At 43.2% G+C, this 15,553-nt stretch overlaps 1 protein-coding gene across 1 annotated transcript in view; it reads right to left on the bottom strand.

Annotated features, from left to right (window-relative positions):
* The window catches only part of NUDT14 (nudix hydrolase 14), a 177,772-nt gene that overhangs the window by 103,216 nt on the left and 59,003 nt on the right, over positions 1-15,553 (bottom strand). The window contains exon 2 of the mRNA XM_029598096.1: positions 11,986-12,029. Coding sequence (XP_029453956.1) covers positions 11,986-12,029 — 44 coding nt within the window. The remainder of the gene's footprint in view (positions 1-11,985; positions 12,030-15,553) is intronic.

The following is a 15,553-nucleotide window of genomic DNA, read 5'->3' on the forward strand; positions in this document are numbered from 1 at the left end:
CAGTTCTTTTTGAGGAGATCCAAATGAACCTGGTGAATAGGGATGGAGATTATTTCCTTGGGAGCATCCAGGAATTGTAACAGCTCCATCATTTGATGCCTATCATCTTGCTCAGTCTGTAATTGGAAGGGAACCAATTCAGACATTTCCTTCTCAAAATTTATGAAGGACAAGTCCTCTGGAGGAGAACGCTTCCTACTTTCAGTAGGAGAAGGTGGCGATGGTAAATCATTGGTGTCTTGAGATGAATCGTCAGTCCAGGTGTCATAGGGATCAGTACCTGTCCCTGTAGGAACCTGAGAAGGATGGGATGATGGTATTCCTGAAGGTCCTGGTCTAGGATCTAAAGGCATCAAGGGAAGTACTGGAGGCACCGATGAAGGCATCGAGGGCATCAATGGATGGATCGGTGGCGCCGATGGGTGCATCGGCATCGATGGTTGAGGCATCGGCAGGAGTCCCGACGGAGGAATGTGGAACAGTGTTTCCCCTCCCAATGACAGGGAAAGCGGGGAAGGCACCGGAGCCATCGGTAATCCAGGATCCATCGGTGGAAAAGCGGCTATGAGCACTTCCATCTTCAAGAGCAGCGGTGTCAATGTTGCTGGAATGGGATCGATGGTTGGTTCTGCGACAGGCGCTGATTTCGGTGCCGGGGAACCTTGGAGTCTGTGCATCGCCTTATCGATGGCCTCCTGAACCATCCGGTCCAGTTCTTCATGGAGACCTGGAGCAAGCAGCCCAGGCTTCGGAAGGGAAGAAGGAGGCAGAGGCATAGCCAGAGGGACCACTGTTAAAGGCGGAGTCTCGGCTCCCAATACCCATCCGGCTGAGGGTTGCCTTGGTGACCCGCTCGCAGAAAAGGTCGGTGCCTTTTCTGGACAGGGTTTCTTCAATGGTGGCTTGGACGATGGAGAGGTCGATGATTTTCCTTCATCGATGGTCTGAGACTTCCGGTGTCGATGCCGATGTTTCTCTCTACGATCCCCTTGGACCTGAGGGGGAGTAGAGGTCATCAAAGGCTGAGAAGTCGTAGACACTGGACGGTCACTGGCCGGTGGCCGATACTGGCACAAAGTGGACGGTGCTGGTTCAGATGACGTCGATGCAATAGACGGCATCGGAGTTTGAGAACGGAAGAGAAGTTTCATTTTCTCCATTCTAGCCTTGCGACCTTTTGGTGTCATTAAGGCACATTTGGTGCAAGTCAGGACATCATGCTCGCACCCGAGACACATTACACAGACTTTATGCGGGTCTGTTATGGACATGGTGTGAGTACAGTCCGGGCACCGATGGAACCCCGACGCCATGGCCTTTGAAAAAATGTAGCCGCAGTACAGTTGACGGCTAGTAGGCCGCAAAGGCCAAACTTGACGGGAATCGACCGAAAATGGGTAAAAACTTATTGGAGTACTGCAGAGTCAAAAAATTTGAAGGAGGGATCCCTGTGGGGTATGAAAGTTTTTAGTAATTCCGTGAGGAAAATTCCTGTCAGGAATCTCTGTGGAGCTCCTTAACCCGCGTGGCTACTGCTGCGCGGAAAAAAGAAGACTGAAGAGGGACCCCTGCTGGCTGCAGGTTTAGTGCCATGCTGGGCATGCCCAGTAGGTGCCAGGCAAAGTTCTAGAAACTTTGACAAAAGTGTTCCGTGATTGGACTCCATCCTATGATGTCACCCATACGTGAAGACTACCATCTTGCTTGTCCTGTGAGAAAGTGCATTTACATGTGTACAACATATTTTAAGCATGTAAATGCTTTGGAAAATCATCAGAAACCTGGCTGTACGAATCTGAATCAGTTTTGTTTGGTCAGAACTGACCACCAGGCTACATAGCCTTTTCATAGCTGCATCCTAATAGACATGGTGGCAATTTGTTAATCATTATGAAAAGCTGTTTTAATCAAATTTACCTTGGCTTGGAGTCTATTTCTCCTTAAAAGGTGATGTTGGTTACATCATCTATTGCAAATTTTTACTTATTCTATTAACCCTCGGGCTGTTTATCCTATAATGCCTCTCCCCTCATAGAAGTACTAGTTTTGCTAAAAATTAACTTAAACCAGACCATTGTCTTAAGTGATTTTAACATTCATGTCAACCAGGCAGATTCTTTTCTGCTATGATTGGATTGAGATTGACAGGTGAAATGCTCTATGTATAAATTTGGTCACACTTTTGATTTGGTCTTCATGAATGCTCTTTTTTTTTTCATAAGAATCTATCCACATTAAATCTCTTAGATTTCTGTGATCTGATCATTATTTGCTTACAATTTTTGCTCATGTAACTTAAAGCAATACAGCGAATTACCAAACGGGGATATATTGAGTCTGAGGATTTCAAAGGAACTCTAATCCATTCTAAGTTTTTCTGAGTTAACAAAGGATTGTACTGAGTCTGCAGTTGCACTGTTTTAGAAATTTTGGATACAATTGCACCTATGAAGACCATTCAGCTGAGATGTAAAAATTTGCCTGCTGGTTTACAGCCGATCTAAGAGTTATGAAGCAGCAACTGTAAGCATTAGTGGAGAAGGGCACCCTCCAACTTTTAAAAAAAAATTTACTATCAAAAGCTCATGGCCTCTTGAGAAAAGACTGATTTAACCAAAAAAGGATATTACTTTTCTAAAATTCAATCTACTGGAACTAGTAGGGCTGGTTTATTTCGAGCTGTAAGAGCTCTGATTTCTAGAACAGCCAGTTCGGGGTCCTTGAGGATGGTCTCTCCCTCCTGCTGTAGTGAATTTGCTGTATTCTTTGCATCTAAAGTATCAGATATCTGCCAAAAATTCACTGGCTGTCCCATTACAACATCTATAGCTGACATTCAATCCGAATCAGTCTGGGACAGATATGAACCAGTTTCTAAAACAGAAATTGTTCAGCTCTTAGCTAAAATTAATTCATCTTCAGGCCCGCTAAATCCATGTTCCACTGCCCTATTTAAAATCTTGAGGGAAGATGTGAGTGAGTTTATTGTTCACATAGACTTTAAACCATGAGCATGGGAGCCCATCCACGTGCATATGGGCTCGCGAGCGGACATGCGCTGGAATTTTAAATCATGTGCACAAGTATGCACGTATGATTTAAAATACGCCTATTGGGAGGAGGAATAGCCTAGTGGTTAGAGCAGTGGGCTACGAACCAGGAGACCAGAGTTCAAGTCTTGCTGTCGCTCCTTGTGACCTTGGGCAAGTCACTTTACCCTCCATTTCCTCAGGTACAAAAACTTAGATTGTAAACCCTCTGGGGATAGGGAAGTACCTGAATGTAAACCGATGTGATATCTCAGATCGAATGTTGGCATATAATAAATAAATTGCACATAAATGTGCTCCTAATTTTAAGCTGTTACTGGAGCAAACGTACTTTGCATATCTTCCTTATGACTTTGTCTGATTTAACAAGCGCAGGTAAGTGAATTTTAAAACATGCTCGGGCGAAGGGCATTCCCAGTATTTCCAGTTATTCCACCAGTTTGCCCAGCCTACCTCGAGGTCATCCAGACCCTCTGGTTCTTTAGCCTGCATTCTCCCCACCCTGTTGCGTTAGGCCTAAAATGAGATTTCTGCGGACTTAACACCTCATCAGGAGCAGCAGTAAATATACGCGGTTAACAAGTCGCCGTACACTGCAGCTTCCAGTTTTAAAATACGGATTTATGCGAGTAACTATTGGCCCCGCCCTGGAACGTCCATTCCCCACCCCCTTTTCTGCCCCCCCCCCCCCCTTATTTTGAGCTCGTGCACATTTAGGGCCTGATTTTAAAAAGCATTTACTAGAGAAAAAACTGGGTTTCACCCAAGTAAATGCACTTTACTTGAGTAAATGCGCTTTTGAAAATTGCTACAATATGTGCCACTGAATTGTCCATAGGATTTATTCATGTAAGGGCACTTAAATGGATTTGAAAATTGCTACAATAGTAGTTACATTTATGCGCGTAACTCCTTTTGAAAATGACCTCCATAATTAGCAGCTTTTAAAATCCGTGTTAAACATACTCGCATATATAGGCCTTTTACTGTGAGCAATGCTTTTAAAATTCAGCCCATAGTGAATTTATCCCTAACTTCTAGTATTCTTCCAAATTCACGAAAGCAAGCATCAGTACGTCTTTTATTTAAAAAGACCACCGTGGATCCTACAGTGTTGGCCAACTATAGACCAATATCTAGCTTGCCGTGCGTAGTTAAAACCATTAAAATAGTGGTTCTTACTCAACTAACTGAATATATTGAGAAACAATGCTTTTATTGACTGTTTTCAGCTTGGTTTCAGAAAAGCTACATAGCACTGAAACTTTATTACTATCCAGCTACAACCCCATCCCTGGGTGCTAGCTGCACGCCAATGAGGCCATACAAAGTATTTTGTGTCTTTACGGGGCTGGAACCACTCTGGCTAGCTCTTTCACTCTCTTTCCCCCAGGATCAAAGTATTTTCTTGGTGGAGGAGAAGAATTTCTCTTCCTGGGCCCAGAGTGGCAGGGATGACTCTTTATGCTTTCTTTTCCCTAGGAGAGGTGTACAGCGGCGGATTCACTATGTCAGACCGGCCCGGGTATTCGCCGCCCAGGCCGGCCCAGGACACATCACGTGGTCTGCCGATTGGAGCGATCGGCCCACCGGGGGATGCCCAATCCCCCGATAGGCCTCCAGGGGCAGATTGGCCCGATCCCCCGATAGGCCAATCTGCCCCTGGAGGTGTACTTTTCTTCACTGTGCGTGCTGTACTTGCCAAAGAAATACACTTGAGATCTTAGCTTAGTGCCCAAAATAAAAGTCTTTAGTGATGGGAAATCAGATGGGATATTGGCACCAATAACTCGGTCCTTTAGCACCACAGAATTTTGCTATAATTACAGTCCTTTCCTTCTATCTGTGCATGGGTCTCAGTTACCAGGGCCAGGGAAACATCCAGGGCTTGGCTAAGCGGAGTTCCCAGGTGGGCAGGGTAACCCCTTCCAAAACTGGTAAAAAGGTAAAAATATGTCGTCTACACAGAGTCAAAATCCTCTCTCTCGCCAATGGTGAAGACTCCAGAAGGGTGTCCTCAATGGTCTCAAATGGCTCTTACTCACAGTTAGTCGATTATTCTTCTTTTCTTTCTCCCTTTATCAAATCACTGATGGGAGAGATCCTCTCAGGAATAAGCAGCTGCAGATATTCCTTAACAGGGGCAGCCAGAACTTCCTCCCTGACCTTCTCAACTAAATTCTTTTCCCCAAAACAAAGGCAAAACACTAGAGGGTCTTGATATCAGGTCACCACCAGTTCTCTGTCTTCACTGAGGATACAGAATGGTAGATCTTCCCTAGCCAGGGGCTCCCAGAGAGAGGGCTCCCTGTGCCTTCCCTCCAGCAGTACCCAAGGGTCTCACCAGGATTCTTGAAAATTAAAGTCTCAGAAAAAAATCCAACCACAACCTGGGATACAGTCCTTACATACCAGGGAGTGGATAGGCAGGGCAGATCCCCGACCAAACTCACAGATTTCAGGCAAGGTCTGCCTGAGCCCTAAGAGAAGGCCCCAAAAATCCAACTCAGGAAAAGGCTCCAAATACCTCCTGTCACTCCAAATATTAACTATACTGCCCCCAGAATTCTCAGAAGAGAGCTTCTTATAAATCCAATGGAGGAGACATCCATTCCAGCTCCCTCAAAGGGAGGGGCTTCAACTGAATAGCACCTCCCCACATTATCATCCTAAATTGACCAAGATGACCTAGGAATTACCAAGGCATTAGTGGTAATGTGCCCAAAGGGGCCATTACACAGCTTTAATACCATCATTAGGGGATTTGATAGTGGTGAAGAGTATGTCTTAGTCCTTTTTGGACATCTTCTCACCTTCTGATACGCTTGATCATGATATTTTGTTGTTGTGCTCGAGATCGTTAGGTATTTCTAGTTGGTTTTTAATTGATTTGTTTCTTTTTTGTTCTAGAGGACTCAGCAAATCAGGGAATACCTGCTCTAACTGGAATGCTGTGGTTAACAGAGTACCACAAGGATCCACACTGTCAGTTACCATTTTCAACATTTACTTAGCCCCAATTTGAAAAATGTTTGCTTGTCTCGGCATAAACTATAGAGTTTACACTGATGACATTCAGTTCTTTATCCCATATTCATCTACATGGATTGAGACATTTAAACTGGTCAACTGATGCTTACAATATGTTAATCGCTGGCTTTTTCAGAATAAGTTGATGTTGAACATTGCCAAAACTGAAACTATCCTCCTCAGTAAATTTCCATTGTATATTATTCCATGTTCATTTGTTTTTAATAACCACAGTATTCCAGTAAGGCAACAAGTATATAATTTGGGGGTGATTGTTCATTTTGGGTTGAATATGACCCCTCAAATTAAAGGATTTTTCAAGCTACATATGGTTAGAAGATTTCGGCTTTTGCTTGAGCCTCATGATTTTCAAACAGTCTTGCAGGCCCTTATACTGCCCAGGCCAGAATACTGTGACACTCTATGTTGGACTTCTGGCAAGTACTCTGCCCCCTTTGCAACTGGTCCAGAATGCCACAGCTTGTATTTTAACAGGTACCCCAATGCAAAGTTACATAACTCCAATATTGTGTTCTTTGCATTGGTTACCTATTAAAGAGAGTATTTTATATAAATGAACGTTCTTGAGATATAGGTTTCTCCACAGAGTCTCTGGCTATTAGGACGGCACACCTATGAGGGTTTATAAACCCATCTGATCATTAACATCTGAAAGACATAACTTGCTGGAGGTTCCCGCCATAAAACAAGCCCACCTGGACATTATGAGAGAGCGAGGTTTTTCTGTTGTAGGTCCACGACTTTGGAAAACCTTGATGGCTTTACTTTGAACAAATAACGGACTATCACAACTCATTTACAAAGGCTCTGAAAACTTGCTTAAGCAAGCTTATAAACAGGTATTGCTCACTAACAGGTGAATTTTAAAAGGAGGCGGCGATTCTAGGCACATACTTGTTTCAAGCGTTGAAAGAGATCGCAACAAGTTTATAAGCTAAGTGCCATACCGTGGCGGGGATTATAAGCACAGACTTGTTTAAAAATACTTTACAATGTAACAAGTCTAGAATTTTGGTGCTTTAGTGTAGAAGGCAAAGTAACCAGTCTTCCAATTCATGTCAATTTGTTCAAGGCACAAAGTTCTTTTGCCTGCTTTAATTAGGGCTATATATTCAAGTTGATACGGATACTGTTTCTATAAGACTCATTGCGATGTGAAAAAGCAAGAGAATTTTCCCGGTGAAGATATCCTGATTAAAACATATTATAAAGTCGACTTATGGCACATTAGTTGAATATGCTTAAAATTTATAAGCAACAAGATAACAAACTGTGCCAATAAGGATAAAACAAAACCGGAAGAGAATTCCATTTCAAAATATAACATTTTAGTCTTATTTAGTATTATTTAGTATTTGTAAAACTATGTGAAATAAAATATACACAAATCAGAAATCTTTTTAGAAAAAATATTAAAAAAAAAAAAGAGACAACAAGAAACCTGTGATTGAACCTACTGGTTTTTAAAAAACCATTGTATGAAATAACAAGGTTTACCAGTTCTGAGGTTTCTGTCTCTATATATAAAAAATATTGTTCTAAATTTTGACCATAGCAGAATAAAGATTGGTTTTTAATTAAATTTGTCCGTACCACTTGTTACCACATTAAGCTAGTTAATTTTTTCAGTTGCTTTAATAGAGACTAGCTGGTCCCAAATACTTGGTCTTTAGAAAAACTTCTAAACATAATAAAATTCCATGTCTGTGTACTAATTTTATGAATGTTGCATTACTTGTAAGTTGCCTCGAACCTTGTTGGGACAAGTGCAACCGTGTTGGGACAAGTGCAATTTTAATAAAATTCAAATTTAAATTTCTATAAAGAAATACTTCCTTAGATTACTCCTCAGCCTACTCTTTCACCCTCATCCCATGATTCCTCATTCCAGAGTCTTTCCCATTGAAAGAGAACCACCTCCTGTGCATTGATACCTCTGAGGTATATCAATGCTCTTTCATATCTCCCCTATCTTACCTTTCCTCTAGGGCAGGAGTCCCCCTACTTTTCAAGAAAAGGGCAAAATAGGATATTTGAAATCATCAAAAGACTGGGATGGGGTGTGTGTGTGTGGGGGGGGGGGGGGGTTCCTCCTCAGAATTTGTTGGCCGGGGAGGGGAACGGAGGAGGGAGAGAGTTTGCTGAGAAAGATTTGTGGAGCATGGGGGGGGGGGGGGGGCCCTTTCTGGTGATTTGAAATACCGACTTTTGAATATTTCTGCCACTTATTTGGTTAAATGTAAGCAAGATAACATAGAGGCATTCCAGGCCAGAGTTAAGTTAGCCTGATAGATTACCTGGTTAATTCTGATATTCACAGTTAGCATAATAACTTATCCAGGTAACTCTGGCTGTGACACAGTAGTCCTAATGCAGGGTTCCTGTCAACTCCCTACTAAGGTTAGTTGAGAATATACCATTGGTGTGAGGAGAGACATGATAGTAATTTAGTGGGTTTGCAGCCTCCTCCCCCAATGTGGAAGCTATCAATGGAGGCGTCCCTCTGATTCATAAAGCCAGATCACCTTTTTGCTTCATGGATTCCCTCTTTCCTTTTGCAGAGGCAGCAGGTCCTAGCTGTCTTCTGATTTTCTATTGATTGAGTTATGGCTCCATGGAGATCTTTTATTTGGAGTTTTCTTCCACCCTCCCAGTCCACCCTTTAATCTTAAATCACTTTATTTAAGCTTGGAGTGCCCAATCACTTGGGACTCAGTTAAACTTATCTAATTTTGTTCTTCAATCAAATGGGTGAGGCTTCCTTCATGAAACAGGAATCTATGATCATCAAGATCCAAGGATAAGATGGCATCCAGCCATCCTGAGAGGAAGGAGAAGAAAGGGGAGAGAGGAGAGGAGATAGACTCTATCTAGGGCCCATGTACAACTACTGAAGAGTGGGAGAAGAGGAGTAAGAGGTATCACTCTGATACTGTAAAAAGGAGAGAAAGAAGAAAACGACAAAGAGGAGGTAGGAGATAAGATTGCATTTTTCATTGGGAAGGAAGTACCCAGCTTGCCCTGCATCCAATGGGAGGGAAGAAATCAATTGACTTAAAGAACTGACTCAATTGGATCTAACATCTAAACTTGAGAAAGACTGGAAGAAGTCATAAACTTACTAAAAATAAATTGTACCATCTTAGCTGTAAAGACTTTAAATAATCACTTTGCACCTTATCAGTAAAAGGTAAATGTTGGAAACCACCAATCAGCTCTCATGTGTTTCATGGAGTAGTGACTTAATTGTTCCTGTATGCTGTTATCATCAGTGCTGTATGCAAGGATTTTAATGTGGGGAAAAAACTAAGAGCAATTTGAAGGGCCTTGATAGGAGACTCCCCCAACCCCCCCCATGCAGGAAACCCTAGAATTACATCATCTTGGCCTATTAACAGTGTTCCACATAAAACAGAAATCTGAGATATGACTTCTGGAACTAATATCCGAGTTCATCAACACGAAGGTTAGCCGGATAAAGTTATCCAGCTACCTTGATACTCAGGTATATTCAATATTGCTGCTGTGTCCCCTTTGTTGTTTAAATAAAATGTAGAAATTTTTGAAAGTGCTTAAATGTAAGTTGGTGACTTTCCTCTCTATTCTTCCTCTATCCCTCTTCTGTCTCTACTCCACATCTCCTGCTCTAACAGTCCTATCTCCTTAAACAATAACCTCCACTGCATCTTGCTTCATTTGCATCTGTTTCATGCTTACATCATCTGGGACCAGTTTACAATGCACGCTGGGGCCTTAGTACATAATAAACTACTTTGCATGCATGCTAAACAACATTAGCCCATATGCCAACCTCTAGTAAACAGGATGCCTAGTGTTCAGACTAGTAGGGTCCATGTTAGCCAGGTTCCAAAGGGAGCTGTACTTTGTAGCCTCTTGATAGCTGTGCAGAGTTAGCAGGGAGATATAAAAATGCCCAGGTTGTTGCAAATGAAGGTTCATGACACTGTAGTCCACAGAGCCTGGTTCAAATTAAATTGGAAACTCAAAGACACAGGAGGAAGCTGCCACATCCAAAAAAGATTTATGGGATACTTACAAGGTAATAAGAATCAAGCAGTGGCTTTCAAACATAGGCCTAGATTTATCAAAATGCACTAAATATTGCATGCGATATAAAAAGGGGTGTGTTTTATGGCCAGGGTCATCACCAACTCACGGAAGCTGATCACATCACTCCTATACTCAAAGAACTCCACTGGCTCCCCATCGCATCCCGAATTCTCTTCAAAATTCTAACCATAGTACACAAATCCATCCACTCGCACAATTCCAATTGGCTGGATGAACCCTTTTGTCCTATACGCACCGAACGACCCACACAAACTGTCAACAAAGGCACCCTCTCCATTCTCCCTTTAAAAAAAGCCCACCTCTCCTCTACTAGGGATCGTGCATTATCCACTGCAGGCCCTAAACAATGGAATGCCCTCCCTACCACGCTCAGGCTGGAGCCATGTTACGCCAAGTTCAGAAAAAAACTTAAAACATGGCTCTTCCGACAAGCCTACCCTGATTAATCTTCACCCCTCCTCCCCCCTCCCCTTTCTCTCACCAGCCCCTACCTCAATTGAACCACTCTGTACATTGACTCCTGTAAGTAACTTGCCTAAGCCTTGTATATAGTCCTGTAAATAGCCTGTTACAGTCTTAATGCTTTAATTCTTTGCCTTCTGCTCTATGTATACTCCTCCATGTTCGCCCTCCCTGTTGATTGTATTTTCAGCCTTTAAGTTACAATGTGAACCGGTATGATGTATGCTTACTAATACCGGTATATAAAAGTTTTTAAATAAATAAATAATAGGCAGTTTATTACAATCTGCGCTAATACCTATGCAAAGCCCTATCTTAGTGCAAATTGCAATAACTTTTTTGCACTTTAGGGTAAGTGCCAGAATTGATGTATTTCATACATACAACCACTGGGGGGACCATGTTTAAGGGGGGGGGGAGGGGGGGGAGGGAGGGAGAGAGAGAGAGAGAGAAAGAGAGAGAGAGAGAGAGACTAGCCATAATGTCCTCATGCTAGATAGGTATTTATATCTCTATGGGAAGCCCACCTAGTAACTCAAGGTTTAGGTATTAGTGTAGGGGTTAGGGGCCACTTTGACATTCAAAATGAGACGTACAAACAGCACAGTGCTCTCTTGTGAAGATTTGATGACCTTCGGAGTGAGGAAACTCACCCAAAGATGAGATTTGTGCAAAGTTCTCTCAACCTAGCTTGATGGACTCTCTATCTGGGTAACATCTTAATTAAATAACATGTAACTTCTTAAATACCCAGCTAAATACTTTGGAAAATTGTCCTGTATACAATAATTGCAGAATACAATCCTACCTGGTAAGTGTTCAGGAGGCTGAAATTCAGCATCATTTGTCTGGCTAAGTTTGGATTTAGCTGGACAAATGGTGGAATTTGAAAATCCCATTTGCTAACCAGCCCCAAGATAGCCAGATAATGTGTTATCTGATTTAAAAGTTATCTGGCTAGCTGGGGGTCAGGGCCAGTTATCCAGATCATTACAGATTTTCAGCAGTATCTGGCTAACATAGCCAGATAACTTTTGGGCATCCTAACTGTAAAATAGCCAGGTATATTCAGCAGCTAACTTTTCTAGCCAGCCAGCAATTGAATATGGACCTCTTGATCACATTTAGAGGGTAATAGGAAAACTCTTTTGTATGCAGCTTCGGATTTCCTTGTACTGACAAAAACAAACATAGATAATCCTTATATAAAACGCAATTGAAAATGTGGGACCTACTACATGCACTGTGGCACTGATGAAGAAAATGCTGCATGAAATAGATTCTAACAGGAATATAAACACATGACTTTATACAAGTAGGTTTACAGTACCTGTCATGCGTTCTCATCAAATCCCAGAACTTCTTAGTGCCATTCTGTAAAAAAAAAAAAAAAAGAATAGTAACAACAAGGCACTAAAATCAAATATATCGTTTTGACAAATGAACCATTCTTTAACATCTGGCAAGGCAAGTTGACTGTATCAGCATTTTTTTTTTCAACTTTCACAATACTGATCAACATGCTGGATAGGCCAAAATCTTTCTGAAGCCCTGTTTCCATCATCTGATTACTTTGGCTGAACTAAACAGAGCTGTGATCTGCAACGCTCCTTCTAATTTTTCCCGGGGAGCTGCACGGTGCAGGCCTGCACTGCTGTTATGTGTGTAACGTTTGCCAGGCGAGGGAGGGGGTCTGGTGTCCATCCCCGATCTCCGCCCCACCGGCATCATGAGCTGTTTCTACCACACTGTTTCCCCTTTCCCACTGCTGCCAGCAGAGGCTCCAGCTGTTTCTCCCTTCTGTTCCCTTCACTGCCTTCTCTTCTCGCTCTCACACCTTTCAGCTCCCTCACCTGTCCCGTCACTCCATCTTCCCCCTCTCCTTACCTGCCATTGCTTTGCTCTCCAGCCTCTCTGCCACCTCCTCCTGTTTCTCCCATATCCATATTATCCCTATGATTCCCCCTTTGCTGTGCCCCTGCATTTCTTCCACCTGGGTCTTTACTAATCCTCCATTTCTGTCTTCTCTACCATCTACTCCCCGCTTCTTCTCCCTTCCTCTGCATTTCCTCTGCACCTCTTTCCTCCTCCCCCTCCCCAGCATTTCTCCCCCTCTAATTCTTTCCCCCCATTCTCTTCCAGCATTTGGGCCCCTGCTTCATTTCCCCTTCCTCTACTCCAAGGCGCTGATCCTCTGTCACTTCCCCCTGCCTCTCCCCATCAGCTGTTCCCTCGCCTCTTCCCCCCACCCCCTTCCTGAGAATTTTCCCCTTGCCTCTTCTCCTCCCCTAGCATTTGCCCCCATCTCTTCCCCCTTCCCTTTCCCAGCATTTAAGCCCCCGCCTCTTCTCCTTCTGCAGCATCTGCCCCTGCCACTTCCCCCCTTTCCCAGGATTGCCTCATCCACCCTCCTTGCCCCAGATTTCTCCCCTGCCTTTTCCCCCTCCCTGAACCAGTATTTCTGCCCTATCTCTCCCCCTCTTCCTGCCCCAGCACTTCTCCCCTGCCTCGCCCCCTTTTCTCCCCCCCCCTAGTATTTTTCCCTGTTTCCTGCCCTACCCCCAGCATTTCTCTCCTCTTTCCTTCTCCCCAGCATTTCTTCCCTGCCTCTTTCCCTCTTCAGAATTTGTCCTCTGCCATCCCCTTCTTCCCAGCATTTACCTCCCTCAGTTGTAGCCTAAACCCCTGCTGGGCAGACTGGATGGACCATTTTGGCCTTCATCTGCTATCATTCACGACTGAAGAATGGCGGAGGGCCTGCTCAAAGTGCCAGCATAGACACTATGGGGGCAGTCATCAACCACAGGACAGGCTCCCATTGCTCCTCTTCTCGGCCCTGTGCAGCCAGGTGTGCGGCTGCTGGAGGAAGGTTACCAGGCTGCATATACGTGCACCTTTGAGGAAGCACTAGTGAGATCTGAGCTGGGTAGGAGAATAACTGAATATTTCTCTTGCCAAGTCTGTCTCAGTATCTTTGCAGTATTTATTTTTTTTATTTATTTATTTAAAATATTTCTAGGCTGCACAATAACAAAAGCTCTAAATGGCTTGCAGAACAAGAACATACATACACAGATTAAGAACAAACCTAAATTAGGCAAAGGACAAAAAAAACTATAAAAATATATAAATCATAACTCCAGCAAGTCACCTAGATAATCAGAATCTCAAACATTATCTGCAAAAGTCAATTGGAATAGAAAAGTTTTCAACAAATTTTTGAACAACTTCGTACAAGTTGTTAACCGAATTGGCTCTGGCAAAGAGTTCCACATAGATGGGTCAGCTATTGAAAAGGACCTTTCTCAGGTCTCAGAGAGGCACGCTTCATGTACTGATGGGACCTCCATGAGTCCTCTCTGGGATGATCTCAATGTCCTTGACAGATTATGAATCCTAACATGGAATTCATCCATAGTAATGCTTCAGAACCAGTTATTTTATGAATTAAACATGCAGCTTTCAACAGCATTTTTTGCACTAACTGGCAGCCAGTGTAACTTGTAAAGTTGGCAAAATATGAACTCTCTTATTTAATCCAGAAATTAAACGTGCGGCAGAGTTCTGTAATAACTGGAGAGCCCACGATGCAAATGTGGGCAGACCAATATACAAGGCATTATAGTAGTGCAGGCTAGGAAGAATCCTAGCCTGGACTATTGAACAAAAGTCCTAAAATAAATTTCTTAATGGCCGTAGTAGGCATAATTTGTAATACCTTGCTTTGATCACTGCCAAAGTTCGAGATGACATCGAGAGCTCACTATCAAGGAGCAGGGCCGGTGCAAGGGGATTAGGGGCTCTCGGCACTTTCTGCCTTGCACCGCCACCCCCCCTCAGTCGTGCTCCCCCCGATCGCACCCATTCCCAATTGCGCCAACACACTCCCCGCCCCCTGGTCGCAGTCCCAACTCCTTCCTCTCAGTTTTTTGGGCCATGAACGGCGGCAGCAAAAAGGAGTGGATATCTGAATCTCCACTCCTCTTTGCTGCGGCCCCCACATGGCTCGCACTCCCTAATGGTCGGCGCCCTAAGCCCAGGCCTAGCTCACCTAGTGCTTCCGCTGGCCCTGTCAAGGAGGATACCTAAACATTTCACCTGTGTAACCTTTGGAATCTCCAAGTTCTCAAACTTAAAAAAAAAGGAAGAATTGTAGCAAGAGAAATCTTGGTCTTACCTGATCTCTGCAAAATCTTTACTTTCATTTTACTCAGTTTTAGAACTAAGCCATTATGCTTTAGTCATCTACTGACAGCAGAAAGCCATATGGAAACTAGCTCAAAGGTGGTGGACCAGGATGAAGACATGGGAGTGAAAAACTGAATATCGTCTGCATAAATACAGTATCCCACCGAGAGCCCAGTCAAAAGTTTACAAAGAAGAGCTATGTAAATATCCAAAAGTGTGGCTGATAAGGCCGAGCCCTGGGAGACTCCAGATGTTATGATCCATCAATCAGAGCTATTAGAGCCAATGGTAATTCTGTGGGTTCTGTTTGATAGATAAGAACTGAACCAATTAAGCACAGTGCAGAAATACCATATTCACCTAATCTGTAAAGAAAGGTTTGATGGTTTATTGTGTCAAAAAGCCACAGAGATATCACATAGAACCAAGACAAAGACCCTACTGTTGAAATCCTTCCTGAACATGTCAATACTGGAGAGTAATAAAACCTTACAGGCGAATTTTAGGTGTTATGTATGCAAAAATTAGCATATACGTGTGTAAACAGACACTACACGCATATTCTGTATTTTATAAAAGCTGAAGTGCACTCATATATTCAGTTTCACACATGAATAGAGATGTGCTTCGGGTAAAAATTTCGTGTCGGGCTTCATTTCGGGGGACCCCGTGGGAATTTCATTTTTCCCGTGGTTCGGGGTTTTTTTTTT

Source organism: Rhinatrema bivittatum, chromosome 4, assembly GCF_901001135.1.
Source record: "Rhinatrema bivittatum chromosome 4, aRhiBiv1.1, whole genome shotgun sequence".
Taxonomy (NCBI): Eukaryota; Metazoa; Chordata; class Amphibia; order Gymnophiona; family Rhinatrematidae; genus Rhinatrema; species Rhinatrema bivittatum.